This window comes from Diachasmimorpha longicaudata, chromosome 1, assembly GCF_034640455.1.
Source record: "Diachasmimorpha longicaudata isolate KC_UGA_2023 chromosome 1, iyDiaLong2, whole genome shotgun sequence".
Classification (NCBI taxonomy): Eukaryota; Metazoa; Arthropoda; class Insecta; order Hymenoptera; family Braconidae; genus Diachasmimorpha; species Diachasmimorpha longicaudata.
Window position 1 is genome coordinate 6065456 of NC_087225.1, and position 22387 is coordinate 6087842.

Genomic DNA, 22387 nt, shown 5'->3' on the forward strand with positions numbered 1-22387 from the left:
ATCCACAGAAGATTGATGGAGAAAGGATCGTCGCGACCATGGCAGGATATACTCCAGGAGTCTATCGGTGAGTTCCGACTGGACGGAAATGCAGTGCGCGAGTATTTCAGGCCCCTCGAGGAATGGCTGAGAACGGAAAACCTGAGATCCGGTGAAATAGTCGGTTGGTCATACGGTAAGTAATAGAAAAAGGTCCCAGTAGCCCACCTAGCATCCACTGTTCCGGTGACCAATCAATTTCCATCGAAATACCTTTACTTCACCATAGCCCGAGGGATTTCCCGGAAACGCATGATAAAAAACAAGTGGGAAATTGCACTTGGGTTGCACATATAATAGTGCAGTTATTGCTGCATGTAGATATACGATATGCTTGCCAATGTTTACGTGTAATTAATTATTTATTTGATTTTGTTAAGGATAGACTATTATAAGTCGTAAAAGTCAGGTTCTATTAGAACAAGACTTTTCATGCACTAAAGACTAATTATTTATATCTAAAGATAAATAATTAGGGTCAAAGACTTGATTGTTTATTGTTCACTTGCTCTGTAAACGTTTCAATTTATAAAATTACTCCAGTACTTACAATTTATTTTGCTTCTGACATTTCGGTTTTTGGATCAATGAAAGATGAAAAATTGGGTTTAAAAGTTTAGAAATATTAAATGAATTTCCGAGACAATTTAATCCAGATATATTAGCAATCCACCGCTATACCTGTCAACCATCAGATAGCTTCCCATTCGCAAAAGCTACTTCTATTCCATTTGAATCTGAAGACTGTTCTCCGTGGGACTGGGATGCGATTACGAAATTGGTGGAACGATAGCGAAAGAGGGCCGGAGGTGGCATACCACCGGCAAACTATTTTCAAATGAACCAAACGGTTCTTGGCGAAGGGAGAAGGGAATCAGGGAGAATGAATTAACGAAAAAAAAGTGCATGAAAAAAGTTTGGAGAAGGCCTGGAGGAGATCCGGATAAATAGAGGCATAGAACAGTCTAGAAGAGATCAGTACAGTCTGAGAATCGTGACACACGTTCGACGTCTGTTCGCTCTCGTTTCCATGCCTCGTTGCTCTTTGTTTGGTCTCACGACACACTTAACTTGATCTGACTTACACCCACCCCCTCCCCCTTTTGTTGCAGGACACCCACACCGAGATTACACCGATCTTTTTATTTTCTTTATTGATTTTCATTTTTTTTTCCGGTATTACGTTGGCTGTTGGTACAATGGGAACAGGCATCAGTAATCGAGGACTAATTTTCCGTGCTTATGGTCGTGGATAATGAGGCAAATGAGTTGGGTGCAGTTGAACGGGTGAAGATTGATTTATAGTGGTGGAAATTTATCGATGGAGATGTTGTCGCGACTTTTCGAGGGATTCAATAAAACAGACGAGAAAATTTGATGGACAAATATTGCGAATTCGATAGAAAACTCATGTATATTGTCTATTGATTGATTTATTTTCTGCGGAAATTTGTTCAGTTCAATCAAACGCCTTTTCGTCATTGCAAAAAAATTTAGTCATTTAGAGAGTAATTAAACAAAAAATCACTCGAAAAAATTCATTGTGATAAACTGCCCTAAATGTCCCTCCCCCTTCATTTTTTCCTCAACATCCCTGAACTCAATAGACCGAGAGCACAATATTTGAAGACCTTGTACAGATAGCATAATTTTCCATCAAGGGTCTCTCCATAAATTCTGGGCAAGCACAGCCTTCCCAAAATACCCACAGTCATAACTAATCGAAGACTAATTCTCCACGTTCATAGCGTTGGATAAGGCAAATAACCCGACTATAATTTATCTTTCGAGTGTTGCATCACGTAAGTATAGCTACTAATTGAGGGTATTGATTTTACAGACGGTGACTACTGCAAGCGAAGCATTGAGACGGCTGGACTCCAGGTGTATGGAAGTGGTTTCTACTACAATTCAGCCAACTCCTGGGGCATATCAAGCGTCACTGCCATTCTCCTCCTTCTCTCGATTGTGTTTGTATTCTGAAGCCAGCGTTTCGTGTTTTAAAAGGCACAAAAAAAATCAGACATTCATTCTTTTCGATGATTTCTATTCACCCTGTCCTCGATATTTGTCATTAATTCGTGACCGAGTGATGCTACCCATACGAAATAAAAATCCATTTAAGGAATTGAACGATTAATGGTACGTGGGCACGTGCCAATGGTACCACTGATCCTGTGTCGTGGTAATGGCTTTGATATCTCCAATTTCTTTAAAAAAAAAAACATTTTTTTCAACTTTCCCAAAACCTCATATCCGCAAGTTTCTCGACAATGTAAAACATGTAACGATGCGCAACGTTTCACATAAACTGGTTCGTCCAAGAGAAGTTACGCAATTGAGGTAGACCAGTAACGTCCTCACTGGAACTCTCAATTCACTTTTATTTTTTTTTACGGAACACTTTCCGCGAAACCTCACGACGCGAAACAATGAACAGGCTATATCCCTCGAGAGTCCGTCTTTCTTTGGATTTTTTAAACATTTTTTTCCAACTTTCTCCGTTTAATGTACGGTGTCGTGAAAATTTAAGGGGGAAATGTGCTAATGGCTGAGAGGTAATTCAAGCTTTTTGGAAAATCTCTGAGGGGATCAAGTGGTAGGGGAGATAGTCCGAAAATAGGATAATAATTTTGCTGTAGTGGCTTTGGGTGACAACGATTTGGAGGTGGGAAAAGGAGATGTCGGAGATATTGATTGGAGAGGATGGAAATTTTTGGAAGCAGATCTTTATTTTTTTTAGAATTTTTTTAGAACTTCTTATGTAGAAGATATTTCAATTGATTCCTGCATACTAGTTTCTGTAGAATTACCTTGGACAACTAATTTGTAGAGCTTCCGCTGTGTGAAGAACATTATTAGTTGAGGAATTTATATTTTTAAAATATTTGCAAAATAAATTGCATTATTGTTAAGGTGAAAATATTTTTCAAATGAAAAGAGTCGAGTGGAATTCGAAGAAATTCCTCCTGCGACTCATAGAACTTCTTACAGAAACAATTTATCTTCACTTCGAAAATACTAAAAAATACATGCGTAGAATTTAGAGGAAGTAAATACACTTCCCTTTTTTTCTCTAAACCGATTCATTTCTAAGATATAGTGACCCTATTTCTTTTCATCACGTCATCACTTATTTGATGGTGCACTCAATAAAGCTATAATCACTCGTATATTAGGAACATGAAAAATCTCATTCCGTGGACTTAATTAATTTTCAAGAATATTTGAACGCTAGCACCAGACTCTCTCCCTCTAATATATTAATTTTTTATCAAATATGTATTTTATAATTTGCAAGAATCAGTAACTCAATTACTTTTATTACCCTGAAATTATCCCACACAGACCGTTGATAATTAATGTGTAAATTGAAATGTTCAACGGCGTATCAGATCCGACTCTTCTGTAAATTGTGGTTTTAATGTTTCATAATGTTTTGCACAAAATTATTATGTCACTAGAATACTATCAACTGCCTCCTATGATCACACACTAATGGATCTGTAACATGCAATTTTGCGGATGATAGGAGAGGCATTGTAATCACATATTGGAGAAATGTGCATTGTATATAGGAAAGAAAAAAATGTCAGTAGTGAATAAATACATAGAGAAACTTTTGCAAATATTTATGTAATAAATAAATCATCGGAATTTGCAGACACACTATTTTCCTTTCAATACGTTGGATAATTTCATTTTCTCAATAGCCTTTAACTGCATATAAAATATCAAATGAAATCAATAATTTATGTGGAATGTATATAATTGAGGGTTACCATTCCCTGTGTATTTTTTGTATCACTTAAGATTAATATTAAGACTGTTTACTCACTCAATCTCTCTATCTAGTTAATGAAAGAACAGAAATATTGACCTTGTCATTCCCGAGCAAAACGGACTCTCATGGTGTTTTTTATTGTAATTATTGTACGTTAATAAATTATGTAACAAAGAAAAAACCCTGGGTTGTCAGAGCTTTTATTTTTAGGAGCCATCAATCACGTTTTATCAAATATAAAATGAAAAAAAAATGCAACGGGACACAGACATGTGCCATGATTCCGTTACCTATTTTTCCTAGTTTATGTGGTTTTTACTATTGACATGGGAGAGCTGAAATATAGAGGCACTTTCGCGTTGTTTATTTTTTATCTCGCTTCACTGTTGAACGGATAATATATTTCTATACTGATCGATATTTCAGTAAATCCTGAAAGACGAATAGCTCCTAGGCAAACGGTTCAATCTGTTTCCACCAGTGGAAACTGCATAATTTTCCAATTTTGTTTTGAATTTTAAATCGAAATGGAAAATACATAAATTATCGGGCGATTGACAAGAATCAATCCTAATATAAATTGATATAATATTTAAATAATATATGAACATGACATTTTAATTATTCTAAATTTATCTATTCGAAAGATTCACGACTATACCGATGTCTGATCAAAGCTGATATTTCCTCTTAGAATCAGTATTAACTCCAAATATCGATGACCATTGAATCACAATTCAATTTTCTGCACCCGGACCTGTCCCAAATGATTCTCCAACCGATTAAATGGGCAACAAAACGCTGTTCGAATGTACATTCTTCCCGGAAGTCAAATCAGCCCCGATCGGCATTGGAATAAACAAGTGGGGAAAAAAGAACAAAGGTCGAGTGATGTACGGTCACTGGGCATCGATTGAAATTCCGGTCTGGATCAAACGAGTACTAGACGACAGAGACTAAAGTGGAAGAAAAAAAATGGAGGAGGCGAAAGTGGAGAAGAGGAATAGTTAAAACGGTTAGCCTTCGACACTGGAATCGGGGGGCCTCCCCCAGGAGGAACCAGTGAATCGTGGGAGATCAGCTTCACAGCTGGCCGACTCTCTTAATTATCCCAGCATCACCGAACACGTCATTATATGGAGCCGAGAAAAGAAAACAATCGTGCTTAACTATTTTTTTTTCGTCAATTGAGGAAATGAGGCTATTTTGCATTCAGTAAGAAATTCTTTGAATCATTCGGTCAGAAAAACAATTGCAAAAATTATATTTAATTACTGGTAACTAACGATTCCAAGAGTTCTCACATTTTTTCCTCCTGATGGCTCTATGTACTGTATCGAAAAACCGTTAGAAAAACGTAAGGAGTTTTCTCAGAAATTCTATCCAAGTTACATTGCAATGGTACTGCAAATTGTGTAATAAATATTTTAATGTCATTCTTGAGAAAAATTCAAATCTCCGGAGCTATTAATATTGAGAGTATTTATTCTGGTTTTAATAAATGCAGAAGAAGTAAAAGGACTTCAAAAATTTGGAAAATGTGACCTCCAGAATCTTCCTAAGGAAATCCAACATTTCTTAATTTTTCGTATCAATAACTATTGAATAATGGCTTGAAAAAATTGTTCAATTTTTTACTGATATAATTGAAAACAACAAATCAAATTTCAGGGAGAAAGCGCTACGATTTCGAATTCACCTATTTTATGCATGTCATACTTTAAAATAGAAATGATTATCAACTGTACCTCTCTAAATTGAATTCAACAAAAAACAAATTAATAAGAACAATCTCCGCCAACACCTTGCAGAAAAAAGATAAATGTACAGATAGGGCAGTCCATCCACCCATTATATAAAGTGAAAGTCGCTCCACATCTCAAAAAATCTTGAAAAAACCGAAAAATGTGAATTATGCAACGATCCCCCTATTTTGAGACAGGCGTGATGAATTACAAAAACTATTTATTCCCATAAAATTACAATTTCACGTCACCTTCCCAGGGAAAGCATCTCACGTTAATGGGTGAAGGTTGTGAGATAATGGACGAAAGCGAGAGTATGTATGATGACGCATAATAGATTTCCATTTCAATCTCCAAAGGAAATCAATATCGGCCTCATGGGAACGAGAAAAAAGGATCAACTCTGAAGCAAATTACCCCAGTTAATAATGATAAAACCAGGATAATCGCTAAGTATATACGAGCTGTTGAAATTATTGGCCATTATATTTTGCCTATGAAACAACAGATACCGTAATTCAGCGTCACGCGACTCAGCTTTAAGTCAGTCAGTAATAACGTCAAGAGCATTACGAAATTGTGATACATATTCTCCATGAAAACTTGACATTCACGTTAGCTTTTTCTCAGCTACAGGAGTGGCTGGAACAGATGATGCCTGTGTGAGAATTAAATAGAACTGAAGTGTCCTTGAGACTCTTGAGGCAAAAAAAATGCTTCGTAAAATTAATAAGGGCTCAATGTAAGGGTCTGTGTTTATGACCTCAGTGGGCTGTGGGTTGAATTGGGGAATTGGGATATATTTGCAGATATTCATTCATTAATATCGTGAATCGTCCTGATTGTTTCCGTCAGTAGTAAATGAACAGAATGATAAGACCTGATGGATAATATGTTTACAGCGTTGGGAACGTGCATGATACCCTAATAATCGAAATCAACGACCAGCATTTATGAGTATATATCTATATATATAGATACATGAGTCAGGATAGGTAGAGTGACAGCCCAATGGGTAATACACATTACGTATCGATATTAGATTATTAATATTTCCGAATGGGTATCCGCGTTGAATAATCATCCCAAGAGGAAGTATCGGTTCATAGGAAGTGATGGTGATGTCAATGAAGAGATGTGCGGTAACATTTTAATATAAAGATTGTAATGCAATTGAGGTGAAAGAAAAATGAGCTTTTGGAAAGCTTCATTTATACGGAGGGAAATATTCGAAACGAAATATGATTAAGAAAAATTCTATTAAAATGTTACATAATTTCTTCGCATAAGAATCAATCAGCAACATTTATCCTTCTAAAGAGACTTCAAACGAGCCGAAAAAGATGTACTTCTTCCACTACGACTCAGTTCAGATGCACAAACCCAACAACTCATACGTACACTCAGGAATCCACACCCTGGATGTTTGAAACCATTCGGATCTTTTAATTTCCCAACGAATGAGATGAATGAACGTCACGGTCCACGAGTGGGGACGAACACCAGAGTCGGAAAGGGTCGGAGTTCATTGTGCCACAAGTGCCTACTAGTGTCCAATAGTGCCCTGGAGGCACGTTTCAAAACCGCATGAGGTTAAAAATCCCAGTTTACCCCAAAAAAAACCGCCAGCCCACCCCTCAACAAATCCTTCGCCTCCAAATCTCCAAAACATCAACCGCATAAAACCAGTGACGTAACCAAGTGCCCCCTAATCATCACGACACCCAAGAAAGTGTTCCAGAGCTGGTGATAACACCATCGACCTCGGAAGGAATGCAGTCGTCATTATATTGAATATATAAGGAAAAAAATTCCTTCTCCAATAAAACTGTCACATCCATCAGTCCAGTTGTACTCTACACAGACACGCGTGACAAGATTCGCGCAATCACTGTGAAAAATACCGTCCGATTCTCTTCCATTTGTGCAGAAATGTCGTCATGAAATTCTTCATTGAATGCCAAAATAAGTAAAACCGGAAAACTCCTCCCAATAACTCCAAATGTCTCTCCTGTGTTCTAAATAAAGTGAAGAGTGCTCAGTGCAATGGCCTTTTTGGAGTTCGATGAGATCCTAATGCGTCTCAATGCCTTGTTGTATCAATCAAATGAAAATAATTTGCAAAGAAAACGAGTCACGGTATTTTTTAAATGACTCTGTACTTGGAAATTCGCTTGGATCGCACTGAACTGAAGATAAAGAGGGTTCCTGTGGCAATCGTTGGCACGTAGATGTGTTTATTTGACTCAAGATAGACGATACACGATGCATACCATGGTTCGTAATACCATCGGCCTTTGTTTCAGCTCGGAGTGTTGAACATATTCGATGTCATTTGGCTTCAGTTGCAAATCAGATCCTCTTCGATGATCGAGTTGTAAAGTCCACTGGGGACGAGGTGCATCAAAATTCAGTTCGAATCGCGGGGAATTGTGAGGAAGAAGGGAAGAGAAGTGCTAGTGGTGCAGGATTATTGTGCGGCTTTTAGTGGTATTGTCTATCGAAAAGTGCAGATAGGGGTTTCCGGTGAGATGGGGCTGTCCTGGACGCTTCAGCAGCGCGACCTCGTCCTCGTCCTTGTCCTGGTAATGACGGTGGCTGGCGAGCCATTGACCGGAGCCGTATGCCATCGCGTTGAAAAGTGAGGATTTTCAATTTAGCATAAGTCGCAGATATAGTCATTGATTTTATGGATAGAGCTCCTTTTGAGGGCTCTTGGGGAGGTTGAACAGTTTTATCTATTGTTGCTAAATTGAATCCGAGTTTCTTCACCCCGGATGCACTCCAGCTGGGTAATTGTGGAGTTTAAACGTGCATTTGTCTAGAGGAGGTGGAGGACAATGGAGCGATCCATTAGGAGATGAATTAGATGGTTGGGATTTCAATTTGTCGAGCGACTAAATAGATTTAGAATTTTGTCGGGAATTTCTGTGATGCACGATATTATCTCGTAAACCCGAAAATCACCTAACTAATGATGAATTGTTAATTGGAGTCCAAAATTCTTATTATTATTTTTACAAGAGATGCGAGAATCGAAGTGTTCAATTCGTACATAACATTTGTTCCTAAAAATTGAAGACCCTAGCCCATTATCAACATTTTAAAAATCTATAGAGCGGACAATAAACAATTAATTCCTTTGAATTCACTCTACGTTCTTAGGCAAATAAAATCTCGCTTCAATGTATGGAAAAGACGTTCAATCGCTCGGAAGTTTAAACAATTACAGCACTCCCTCTCATGTGCAAAAATTTTAATTGAAAATCAGAAGAACAAATTTGCGCAGAAAAACGAAGAATATCGTAAAAATTACAACAATAAATTCCTGTGATTTTTCAAGCCGTGAATGCAAAAAAAAAATTTCAAAACACAGGAAGCATTTGCGAAATATCCACGTATTAAAAACAAGGCAGAAAAAAAAACTAGAGACTTTCAAACGTCAAAGAGAGTCGAATTGAAAAGAGGCTCAAGGGTACTCCAGTGTCTTTCAACCTCACGCGCCAACTGGTACTCGGGATAGTTGATGTATCATGATTAAACTGCACTGTTCTGAAGGCATCATTGAGTCTCAGCGGCAGAGGAATAGAAAAGTCACGGGAATCAAATGAACCTACTCGAAATTTTTCAAACGTGTTATCGCACAGCGATCTTGAATTGCGCAATGCTATTCAAATATTATTACCAATCCAATTAATGACACTTGCGGACTTTCTAGTCTTATTCAACTACTTCATTTCAACAAGTGCATGTGAATGATTCAATCAGTTCAATGCAAATACTATTCAAATCAAACGTGACGTCATTGCTGCTCTCTGTTTTTATGTCGAATAAGTAGTTTCGGGGGCACATCAACATATTCCGTTCTAGCTGATGGAATTTTTATATTTATCATCGCAAATATTTATCTGAAATTACTAAATAAACGAGATAATTTCGCGAGAAAGTTTGAGTTATGAAACATATTTGCGATTTCATACGAAATTAAGAAGAGATTTATGAGAAGATACCGCATAGAACTTTATGATGAGAATTAAAATTAAACGCAATTTATTATTGCTCCAACGGAAAGCCAAAATAGGAAAAATTACTACTATTAAATCATAAGAATTATTTGCATTGTCATAAATTTTTTTACTGTATTTTGGTTACATCAACGAAGAAGCGGTTTACTCCACAAAATTCTCTGGAACATATTTGAATATTACTTTATGAATAGCTTCGGAGTTGAAATATTTATAAAAAATTATTACAAAAGCTTGTTATAAATATAACGGTTTCCAAGTGAGGTATTTTTACATTTATCGCTGCTTTCTAGTTTTGGACTATTCATAGAATGTAAAGACATCCGGTAGAATGCATTTATATCCATGTTTGCATGAATTCATTCATAACTTTTGTGTGTTGAAAATGTGTATTGTTACCCAGGAATTTTGTCCTGCTTAAAGCAAAAAATCGTCCTTGTAATTAATTTTATGTAAAATAAAAGTAAGGCTGTAATCGGTCTGTCCCCATTCGATCAGCTCATTTATTAATTATTATAATTGTCTCCCCTCTGTACAATTATCTTTTGTTTACACTTTCTCCTCTCCATACCGGACAGTAATTCACAGCCTGGTTAACAAACCGGATATTATTGATACTTCATCGTATCTGTGATCGATTCCTTCATTTTTAACGTTATTTACTCATCACCCAATAGTCTTTAGGCAAAAGCATACGAAAGGACCGACATTTTTAATTTCATTTACAATCACCTGCAATTCGCAGATAATAATCTTGATCGAAGTCCGCACCACTATGACAATTACTCAATTCTTTCCACAAATTTGATTTTCAGCTATACAACGACCATGAGGGAGTCTTACCAAGAGCCGGTGCAGGTCCAGACGTCCGGTTGGTGTCTTTCAATACCACCAAGGTGCTGGAGAACCCGCACCGAATGGAGAACTCGATACACAATAAAAGTGGGTATTGTTACCTGTTCCTCTTTGATTCCTCCTGCCATTGTCAATTGCCACAATCTCTCCTGATATCTAGTATCATGTGGGTGCCACCAATACTGGACATTATTGGACAGAACCCAAAAGAATAAGAGTAAATGAAAATACGTAAAATTACATTGACTATCTTTTGCTGCGGTAATTAGAGTGAAAGTGACGGTTTGAGCATTTGACTATTTCCCTGCTAATTAAATAATCCCGAGATGATGGCATGAGATTAGCATACATTCATAGTTACGTTAGTCTTATATTCTTAATCGAATCCTTAGCCACGAATAATTTTTTTCCCCATTAGCCTACCCTAAACATCAATAATTAAGCAAAGTGGGCAGTCAATTATCAGAGGATAGAGACTTTTTTGCATCTCAGGTGCTCGTAATTTACATACCACGGTGATTTTATTGATTAAAACAAATATGCAACATGTAGAGTGAAAGAGAAATGGAGAGTAAGGCGAAAGGCTTTACTGGACACAACTTTCGATGGAGAACTTCTTCTTTTATACGATCGAAGTATCTGATTACGAATAATGTTACCGCTTGTGTCACCAATCTGGGAAAAAATTGGGTTCATTAGTTGGTTAATACGCAAGATAGAATCAGACATGAACGCTCGAATTTTTTTCTACTGCTCATATGGGATCATTAGCTTTGGTTTTTGTCATTAGGAGGAGATGAGACAGAGAAATGTTTCGGAGTGCTGCGATGGATATGCGCGGCAGAAATTGGTGATCAATGGGACTGATATTGAAAAATGTGTGATCGCTTTGGATTGCAAACCAGGGTTCATTGGAACCCATTGCGACGTTGGTGAGTTAGAAATGATGATTCAATACGCAGACGCAATTTTTTAGGGAATAATAGTGTGGGCACCTGGGGAACATCGCAGAGGGAAATTTTAGTATTGCGAATGTGGCTCGATCGATAAGATTCGATCAGCTTTTGTCACTTGTCAGTTTCAGTAAAAAAAAATCGTCTAACGAAATCTGTGTTAATGAGATTGTTGTTGTCCTTTTTAAACAATTCATCAGAAGGTTTTCCCCCCGACAAATACATGGGACCATGCGCTAGGGACATATTTAACGAACGTCTTCGAAAAATATGGAAAGTAGCGCGGAAATCTTGCAATCGAGGGACAAAAATTTCGCAATTACTTTCCCAAACTCCTCAACTTCATTGAGTAATAAACTCCGCAGAAAACAATCCCGTACTCACCATAAACATCATCACCTTAAGGATCCCGGTGATGACACCATAAACCCCTCCCTTCAACTCAATAATAATTAATGAGAATGATCCAGGCGTGAAAGTGCATTCACGCATGAAATCGTTCGGCGGGTTCCGAGCGCACGATGTGACGCACTACCACTGGTCTATATCAAATTCCCATGCATGTGACCTCGGTGAAATTGCCAATTCACTTGTACATCCATGTTCAACCATTAAATTAATACAAGAGAGTTGTTCTCTGCAACATCTCTCTGACGTCAGGAAGTTTATCATTACGACTTGTTTTGGCACTGCTGCGTGATTTATTTTACAGTGGTGGATGTGCCACGGAGAAATCATGCCCAAGGAGCCTTGTATTTTGATAAAAAATTACCATTTTTGTCAGCAATATGTTCTGTCAACATTCTGTAAAACTATATCATGAGTCATCATTACCTCATTTTTAGCTCGAAGTTTGTCAAAAATTAATATATTCTTAGTTTTTATTCTAGGTTGGACGAAAGTAGCCCCATAAGAATTACATTATTCTAGTGATATAACAGTATTTTTGAAATACGTGAAAACTTTTGCTGAGAATGAGACAGATATGACGTCGATCTAAATCAGTGACTTCTTAACCATTGAACTATCATTTCTTGGTTTCTATAGAGTGTCCAGAAGGTACATGGGGTATTTTATGCATGCATGTGTGTAAATGCGAGGAGGGCAAGATCTGCAATAGGATCACTGGACGCTGTGAATGCCCAGAGGGCTGGAAAGGTCCCAAGTAAGCCCATTCATAGGTTTTTCTACTAGAATATGAAAAGCTTCGATCTTCCTAATGACACCAATACGGCAAACTTAATTTTTAATCATTTTTACTTTAGACAAATTTATTCTTCTTATTGGATTATCTTATTCTTAATTTTTATAACATTTTTGATAATTTCGAATCCTTACCAGAACTCTTTTTAAAATTATTTTTCGTTATTTTCTGGAACTGACTTCAATTTTTTCTTTAAACTCTCAGTTATTGAAGTCTTTTGGAGACTCTCCGTTGCGAAATTTTTTTCAATCATAATATCGGTTCGTTATGACATTGTTCACACATAACGAGACCAATTAGTATACGACAATTATTCTGACAAGTTACATTGCGTCATTAATTTGGAAAAGTAAATACCAAAATGCATCCTCTCCTTGAGCTCATTAAAGTGAAAAGACTGGTCCACTTGAATCCTGTTAATTAAATTTCAATTCCCATTTTACTCATTGCAATGAAAGTTTAAATCATGAAAATATTTCCAGCTGTAATGAGCCCTGTGAGACTGGAAAATACGGGTTAAACTGCTCCCTAGATTGTCCCTGTGGGCATCTGAACGGAAACTGTCATCATGTGACAGGAAACTGTGTCGATTCAGTATCGATCACACCAGTGATGAGCAATTGGACACACTCTGGACTCCAGGCATTTACCACCGCTCCACCATTACCCACTCCTGCAACTCCACCATCAACGATGAAAAACACTCGAGTTGATGATTTTTCTGATTCAACAACAATGAAACCCAGTGAATAATACTTTCTCAAATGCTAATGCAATATCAAACTGCGTTTGCATTCATAATTCAATCCTCTTTTTTGTTTATATTCAAAGATAACAGTGCAACGAGCAACAGCCGCAACGAAATTGCCCTGGATTCCACGGTTGAGACAACGATAATTACTGAATACCATGAGGTGCATTTACCAGAGACAGAGGAGTCTACAGTAAGGCCAATTGTTGCTGTTGTACATGTTGCTAAAGCAACTTCGAACAGAGAAAAAATCATTGTTGCGCCAAACATGAGCCCAGGTATACCACCTTTAATTGAAAAACTTTCATTCAAATGTAATGGATAAATTATAAAAATTTTAAAAAATCCATTACTGGCGAGTAATGTGAAATTTCACGCACCTTCAACGGTGCCAAGATACCACTCTCCTCACATCGTGACGAATATAGAATTGGAATTTGATTTAATTAGTCGATCACTCGTGTCAAATAAATAAGCACCTGCGCTTGATCAATAAATTGGTAGTTAATTAATGAGAATTATTCGTAATTTGTTGGGAAATAATCTACAGAATGATAATTATTATTTCGATTGATGAAGGGAAGAGCATTTGAATACAAACGATAACGAACAGAGACATTATAACGCAGCGAAAAAGCTTGAAAAATCTGGGTCTAAAAAGCTCAGCAAAAATAAAATCGGTAATCACGAACAGATATGTAAACTGATGTTCTAGTAAAATGTAGACATTGTCTATCAATTATTTATTAAGAAATCGTCGCACCTTAGTTACGTAAAAGCTGATAAAAACGACAGAGAAAAATGAATGAAATTTTCAATGAAATTTGAATAGAATTCTCATTGAGTTCAAAATCAGTAAAAGTCGCTTTTCATTATCTCCATTTACTTCTCCCTCTGCTAGATTTATTCTAAGTCAAGGTTAACCATATCGATAACAGTTTAAATTAGAGAATAACTTATCGCTTGAACCAAGCAACCAACAGACTCCCAAATCGATAAATTTGCTTTTAGATCACATATCAGGTCATACAGTTCCCCTAACTGTGGACGTGGCTGTTGCGGTAGTTATCGGTTCAATAATATCCCTGGGTTTAACAACACTGGCTGTACTGGCAATACTTCACGTACGCAGAAAACTATTCGAGACTATTCGTCTCTCAATTTACGATGCCGAAAAGCCAGCTCCAACGTTAGCAGCACTACCTCGTGAAAAAGGAAGCACTAGAATCTCAACAATAAATCGTAGTGGGACACTAACTCCATGTGACTATGGTATAAACTTCATAGTATTTTATTTATTTTATTGTATTGATTTTCTAATTTATTGATTTCCGAAAGTATTATCCCCTTTTATAACCCCTGTAGAATAAAATATAGACTGTGACATTGGAATTAAGTAGTTTCGTAAGTAGTTATTGAGAAAATGTTAATAAGACATTTAACTAGATCAGTTTCACTTTTTTACATCACGAAAAATATTATTTTCCAAATGGTGGATTTATCGATCTTCACATCGGAATTAATAATTTTTTTTATTGTTCTGTCGTCATCTATCGACCTCGGTCAATCGATAATGACGGTGTGAAGTGACTCTCAACGAAAAAAAGATTGTCTGAATGATTGGTAAATTACACGCATCCGGTAATAAGCCCCCAGTTGTCTTCCATGGGACCAATAACACAATCCATTTCTCAATTGATGCGTCCCAAGGGAATAAAATGAATTTCGAAACTATGGGCATTTTGCATACGTCATATACAGGATGACATGACGTATTTTACGAACATTGTTACAGAGTTTTTATGCATGTTTGATTATTTATTTTTTACAGAGACCCCCAGGTGTATTGTTCCACAAGGGTCGAGGACACTTCCAAGGCCGAATAGTATGATGACAAGGGAGTCAACATATTCAAATCAATATCCAAACATTCAACTTTTTAACAGTGTCAGAGGTGAGTTCACATTGGGAATTGGATTTTTTAAATTATATATTATTTAAATATATTTTGCAAACCGGTTAAAGAAGTTAAATTTCGATTTTTTTCTATCAACCCATTATAACTATATAAAATCACAGAATGTTATGTTAAAAACGTGAATAGTAGTTCTACGTTCAATTAAAAATGAAAGGAAAATGCATAAAAAAGTGAAAGGAGTTCGATATCCTTAAATGCAAAGAAGCTCTCCCTAAATTCTCCTCAAGTACGATTCCTCACGCATATCGTCCGTCTTCTCCTAATTATCCCCATCACGAAAGGTTCACGATTACGATCATTATCCTTCCTAACCACGGAAATGTCACTTAATCCCCAACCACCCATCCCTCTCATCATTCTCCACCAAAGAATAAAAAAAAGACGCTCGGAGTGGAACAACGAAATGAAGCCGGAAGTAACGTATCAGTAGCTTCCTGCAGATTTACATGAACGTTGAGATTAGTATCAGTATATTGGAAAGTTTTGAAATGAGGAAAAAGGTGGCCGCCTTCTCCAGGATCTTGGAAGCCTGCCATTGCTCACTAACATAGATTTGAACCACTTATGCCATAGAAGGAAACAATTTAGGTCCGGGTTTATATCATGATTAAGTTGGTATTCAGTGGATGCTTTGGATTACAGAACTTATGGAAGCACATTACGATCGTCCCCCAGCTATCAGCACCTTTCAACGATCCCCCAACGATGCTGAGACTGAACATCTCTACGATGAGATCCCCTTGCAGTGTATCAATTTTGAGGACAACAATCATGATTTATTGAAGTAGAATGAAACCAAAAGACTCATTGTTCGTGTCAAATATGTGGTCATTGAATTTAATTTAGTTGGAGTAAGAAAATAATTTATGGAAAAATGTCGCCTATTTTTGGAGTTCTAGCATGTTTTATTAAACTTCTACGAATACTTTAATTTATGTTTATAATAGAAAAAGTAGATTTTAATTTTTCTATGGAGCTTATTGCCACCTCCAATTGGGATTTCTTAATAAGAATTTTTAAACAGCAATTGTTTAAAAATCTGGGTGTAAACTATGTGTTGTCGAATGAAATTACCCACTAATAAAGTGTCTTTTAGGTCTTCCTAAGCGTATTTTACACTTAAAGAATCGTACGCCATGTTTTTACTAGAATTGATATGAGTCTATATTTCATGTAATTTAATAGTGCGTAATATGCGACGTAGAAGATCTCTTGTGATGATATTCACAGATTTAAGAAATAACTGTTAAGCTCATCTCTCCCTGTGACGTTCAATTCAACCCAACTATTTTTATACTGAATAAGTGGTTTTTGTACGATAACAAATGATGATAAATAAACATTTTTTTAAAATACGTCATTGACCTCATTTGCTCCTACGCACTGTCACACTCCGAGTGATGAGATTGAGTCATTGAATAAGACGAGCGAGAAATATAGTAGAAAAACTGGATGTACTGGGAGATTCAATTGGATTTATATTAGAATCTTAACGACTATTACAGTGTTTTCGTTGATTCTATGGAAAAATTCCGAGTATCTGCGTCATTCGAATGTAGAATGTCACAGGCTTTGTAATTGCATATTAACTCTTAACTTAAATTGGTCCATTACAAGGAGTGCACCAGATATTCTCGTTTGTACATAAATTATGGTTGAAATAAGTCGCAATGTACTCCACCGATTTCAGTTTTCTCTTCAAATAGTTATCCCAATATTTTCAATCTGAATCAATTGAATATTTTCGACTCTTCGTCCGGATTTCGGAAGGCCCTCTTGGAATCATATTTTCCGCCCTAGTTCACAAACGATAAATCCTAATAGAATGGAATTCTTTCAAGAGACACGTTCAGTACCACGTCCCGTCATTCTTGGAATTGGCATTCGTACTATAATTATCGATCACAGGCGACACTAGACAAACCAGTTTTCAACTACATCATTGATCCCGATAGCTCCTACGCATTATCTCATCCCTGAAATGGAAATATCATGATATCGTATATAGAGGTCAAAAAATATTTTTGTGTTTGTATCTCGGTCAATCGAAACTGTAAATGCCCAGTGATAATCGAACGTCTTTTCCGCTAATTCTAATCAGCTGACCCTCTATGACACATCAAAGTTTATGTAATCAAGAAGCCACGGAACACAAGTATTCAGTGAGTAAGAGACATTCAGCAAGGAAACATGGTCTTCAAGCAACTTCATATTCTCGTCTTTCTGCTGGTAGGCGTATTCTTCGCCTCTGCACAGCATGTCAAGGGAGGTCGTTATCAGGAGACTTCAAACGAGGCAGGATACTGCTACAAAAGGATTCCGTGAGTGAATATATTCCAATGGACCCATTCAGACACTCCAAACAATTCATACTCCATTGTACTAACATCAAAAGCTTCCTAAAAATAACAGTTCCCTGTCAAACTGGAGAATGAAGAGCGGATAATGAAAATTCTCCCGAAGATGTGGATGAAAAATCCTGAACTGCGCAAATGTCATGAAAATTGAGCTTTGGGCTTGAGAATTTTAGGAGCGAAATAAATTTAAATCTTGCGGAAAAATAAATTAGTACTGCTCGTATTGCGACTTTTGATATGATTCATTTTAAGCCTTACATGATAATTGCATTGAAAAATTGGAAAGTTTTGTCCAACTGATACGATATTCAATAAAAATATTGAAAATCGATCCCACACATCGAGAGAGGCTTTTCACTCAATGATAATCGCCCACTTCTACTGTTTCACATCAAAATACTTCACACGATGAACGGACAGCTTGCAATTATAGATATGAATCATATTTATTCTTTGCTATCATGATCAAAGTGACGTAATATTCAATAGTTGTCGAGTCACTTTAAGAAATATCCGGTTCGCGTAAACATGTCACATTGGATTGATTTCCGAACACAATTTGGAGGGTTGCGCCCCTCTGTTATTGCGAGATCAATATCCACTTCGGATACATTGAAATGTTCAGCTCCTGCCTGTCAAAAACATATAATTACCGACCCGTAACTTTCCCTACGAATTTCGAATAATACCTGCCAACCAGCTAAACAATTCATTTGTCTAACGCAGGGAACTGTCGTATTCAATTTGAATAGATAACTTGTTGCATTCGAAGGTACGCATTATTCAATCTTCATAAATTAATTTCTTTCGTCATCGTATCAGTAATTTTTATATGACATTTCCGGTACACTTTTTGAGAAGCTTTATCTCATTTTAGTTCCGCTGGACTTCAAAATAAAATTGTCATGGAATAAAACAAAAACCGGACAATGTCAGTCGAAAAAATGTTGTAGGTCATATCTGAGGAGAATAAATTTCATTAAATGATCAGATTCAAATAAATTTTTTAATTAAAGATTTCCCATAACGAGTTCAATAGAATCAGCTCAAAATTACGAAAAAAATCAATCTAAACTCTACAGAGTTTTCTAACAAATATGCTATATTTATTTATTCAATTTTGACGTCGGTGTCGTCCGAGAATTTTTCTAAGAAATTGTCTCCGTGATGACGATCACGTTCCAGCTCCGAAATCAACGAAATCCAGTGAGCTCCCTCCTCAATAAAACTCCAAAAGCCCTCACGAAGTAAATACTCATCATTTATCTGCATCAGTAAATGAATCGGGTCATGAGGCGTTCGAAGCACGAGATGATATCACGGCCGAGAGTGTCTAACCTTGACCTTTCACGTTGCACCACAGGAAAAGCCAGTATCGATACTTAGAAAAAAAAATGAAAGGGAAATTCTCGGAAAGATTATAGTTACATTACACTTGAGAGACAGTATTCTGATTTCAGGTATCACCAGGCATTATCTCAATACAATCAGACAGCGAGCAAGACACCAACAGGATATGGGCAGCCTACCAGGCCCGTAAGAGACGATATTTTTTTTCCAATTCATACCATTTTATTTCTCTACTCTCTATTCATGTTTTCATAAATGTCAATGTTATCACCGTCAGCACTGGAATGATACGGACAGCAGTGGTTACGTGACAGTGCTGGATTGCTGTGAGGGCTATCGAAAAAATCCAGCCACAAATCGTTGTGAGCGGAACCCTGGTAGCTCCGGTAGCTGTGCGCAAGGTTGTTTTGGTGGTCGTTGTGTCAACGGGGTTTGTACCTGTGACAGTGGCTGGATACTCTCTGAGGGGATCTGCAAACCTTACTGCAGAAATCCCTGTCCAACAAATGCTTACTGCTTCGCCCCCGACTACTGCGAATGCAAACTTGGATGGGAGAGATCAGCTAGTGGCCGGTGCGAACCTGACTGCCCTGGTGGATGTGTCAATGGTGACTGCGTTGCACCGAAGGTCTGCCAATGCCGCCCTGGCTACACTTTGAATCAACAGATGCAGAGGTGTGAACCCATTTGCGAAGGAGGATGCCCACATGGAGAGTGCACAGCTCCCGGAGTTTGTTCCTGTCATCCAGGGTTTGTGAATCAATATTTATAGAGGATAATTAATTAATACTTCCTCAAAGAGAAGCTTGATAGAATATGATTTTCCTTATGACATATTCCCTGGAGATTCTAGTTAAAGAAGTTCTTGGTCATAAATATCGTACGTTTTTCCTCTGAGCTCTTGGCAAGTTTATAGCCGATATAATCCCACGAGATACGAAACACAATCCCCATGGATATGGTACCATATTTTCCCTGACTATTCTTCACTTTTCCTCGTCCGAGGATGGGCACTGGCCCTTCGAACTCGAAAAAGTGAAAATCACTACGGGAATATATCGTCCAGGTGTCATAGGGATTTTTCGTCGCGTGTCATGTTGGCCCTCTCCGTCGGCTCGCGACCCAAAATCTCCGTGGCCCTCGTCCTGAAATATCCTGTTTCTTTGCAACGTCTCAAAAGTAAGCTTGAGCTCACACGATCCTCATCCTTTCATAAATTATATCTGCGGAAGGAAACCCTTAACTTGAAGCCCATTTGCAGATGGTATAATCCGCCTGGCGACCGTGAGACCTGCCAAGCTGATTGTCGACCACTAGGATGTCACAATGGCCAATGTATCTCGCCAGGAATGTGCGTCTGCAACATAGGCTACGTCAAGAATTTGGCCAATATCTGTTCGGTTGATGTGACTCAATGTCCTAGAGGATGTCCTGAAAATGCAGGTTGCATTGCTCCCAATCTTTGTGTCTGCAATCCCGGTTTAGTGATGAATCGTGATAACCGGTGCGTCCCAGTTGGAGGTTCTCCGGCTGGAGGTATCCGGCAACCTGGGTCAGGTGATTACACTCGGCCCGGAGGTCACCAGCAGTATCCAACAAACTATAATCAGTCTGGAAGTCATCAACCACGTCCAGGGGATTACAATCAACCGGGAGTTTATCGCCCCGGAGATTACAACCAGCAGGGAGGCTATCCATCCGGAAGTAATCAGCCTGGTGTTTATCACCCTCGACCCGGAGACTATAATCAACCTGGAGGTTATCCAGGAAACAACAACCAACCAGGAAGTTACGGTGAAGTCAACTGTGAACGTCCCTGCGTCAACGGTGTCTGTATGGGCTACAACATTTGTAGTTGTAACAATGGCTATGAGCAGGATCCCCTTGACACAACTAGGACACGTTGCATACCATCCTGCCCTGGCGGCTGTCCCAATGGCTCATGCTCAGCGCCAAACCGCTGCCTCTGTAATCCCGGTTATGTGAAAGATAGAAGTGTTAAGGGAAGTCAGAGGTGTATTACTAGACAGGACTATTAAATAAAAATTAAATCGATCATCGATGGATGAAATTGAAAGAATATGACGTTGTTTCGGGCAAATTGGGCCCTGTCGAATAAATAAAATGGACTATGATAATGAAATTTGTTTTAATTTCTTGAATAGATTTATAAGAATGTAATTGGGGTGAATTTCCAAGTATGTCTTTCGATGAAAACGTTCTAGACCTGCGAAGTGTGGCTTAAAAGTCACTAATTGTCGGACAGTACAATGACGAATTAGTAGAATGGGACTTTTGAAGAAATGAAATACAAAAAGCCTCCAAGAAAAACTGATTCTTTGATCAGTTAAATACTGCGGCTGTCAAATATTTTACAGAACGGTTACTAATTTCTTGATAAAAGTTTGATTTACTGATCGCTGGATAAGATCATTAAATTAAAATTCAATCAATCACTCAAATTACAGACTGAACATGAATGATGAAATCTGTATTTGAAATCGAATTCAGACGCGTCAAATGAATCAGCTTATTATCATAATGAGGTAGGATTATATTTATTGGGTGGAGCTCACACAATTCACGTCATGTTGAGATATTTACAGGTGGAGTTCTCCATAGATTGATCTAACTAGCCTACATTTCCCATGGCATATGGCTTTATCTTCTGATTGGAGAGCATTTCAATTTGGAAAAGCTTTGAAAGTTTCGAAGGAAGAGAACCATGAAGAAATAGAATACAATCTTTTCATGAACCTATTCACTACATTTTCGACAGGAATCTCAATAAAGTTAATAGACTTCAATTTGTCGCTCCTACATCAACATTTTTGTCATTTTCTTTATCCCATACTGATATTAATACGAGATTTCCGTACCGAGCTCATCCAGTCAACGTTTCCTCCCCGAAAATTATAACACTTCCAAATGTTAAATACGTCCTTCTCATCTCTCTAATGACAACGCTGTCATGAACAAGCGTAAGAATGCTTATCCAATATTTGAGCAACCGAGGACTGTCTGTCTCTTGAACAAAGCAAAATGCCTGAGGGTAAATGAGCACCTCCCAACATTTTTTCTCAGCACCTCTCCCCATCAAAAAATCATAATACCCATCATCGTCAGTTCATCTGACCTGAACAAATGATACCTCTATCCAATAAATAGGTTCCTTCTTGTTGCATTCTGCCCCCTCCCCTCTATATAAAGAGTAGAAAACATCAAGTGTAGACTCCCATTACTTTCAACCCTAATTTCTCCGGACACGTTCCCTCTCAAAAGCTTCTCCCTGAATCTTCCCAATCCCGGCCACATCTCAAATTAAGACACCTCGGGGGCCAATTGA

The 22387-nt window shown here is 37.6% G+C and overlaps 3 protein-coding genes across 3 annotated transcripts in view; all 3 read left to right on the plus strand.

Moving 5' to 3' along the window:
• Positions 1–4004, plus strand: part of LOC135168701 (angiotensin-converting enzyme) — a 32786-nt gene extending 28782 nt beyond the window's left edge. The window contains exons 12-13 of the mRNA XM_064133149.1: positions 9–175; positions 1880–4004. Of these exons, the coding sequence (XP_063989219.1) occupies positions 9–175; positions 1880–2022 (310 nt within the window). The 3' untranslated portion in view covers positions 2023–4004. The remainder of the gene's footprint in view (positions 1–8; positions 176–1879) is intronic.
• A 3030-nt stretch (positions 4005–7034) lies between these two features.
• On the plus strand, positions 7035–16689 carry Nima (Nimrod A). The gene is made up of 9 exons (XM_064133804.1): positions 7035–8209; positions 10409–10535; positions 11239–11380; positions 12449–12566; positions 13088–13350; positions 13437–13634; positions 14368–14628; positions 15188–15310; positions 15977–16689. Exons 1-9 carry the CDS (start codon positions 8100–8102, stop codon positions 16120–16122), a joined length of 1488 nt encoding a protein of 495 aa, XP_063989874.1. The 5' UTR covers positions 7035–8099; the 3' UTR covers positions 16123–16689.
• A 716-nt stretch (positions 16690–17405) lies between these two features.
• On the plus strand, positions 17406–21184 carry LOC135169091 (epidermal growth factor-like protein). Its single transcript, XM_064133814.1, has 4 exons — positions 17406–17655; positions 19152–19227; positions 19319–19791; positions 20303–21184. Exons 1-4 carry the CDS (start codon positions 17525–17527, stop codon positions 21078–21080), a joined length of 1458 nt encoding a protein of 485 aa, XP_063989884.1. The 5' UTR covers positions 17406–17524; the 3' UTR covers positions 21081–21184.
• Positions 21185–22387: the final 1203 nt, after the last annotated feature.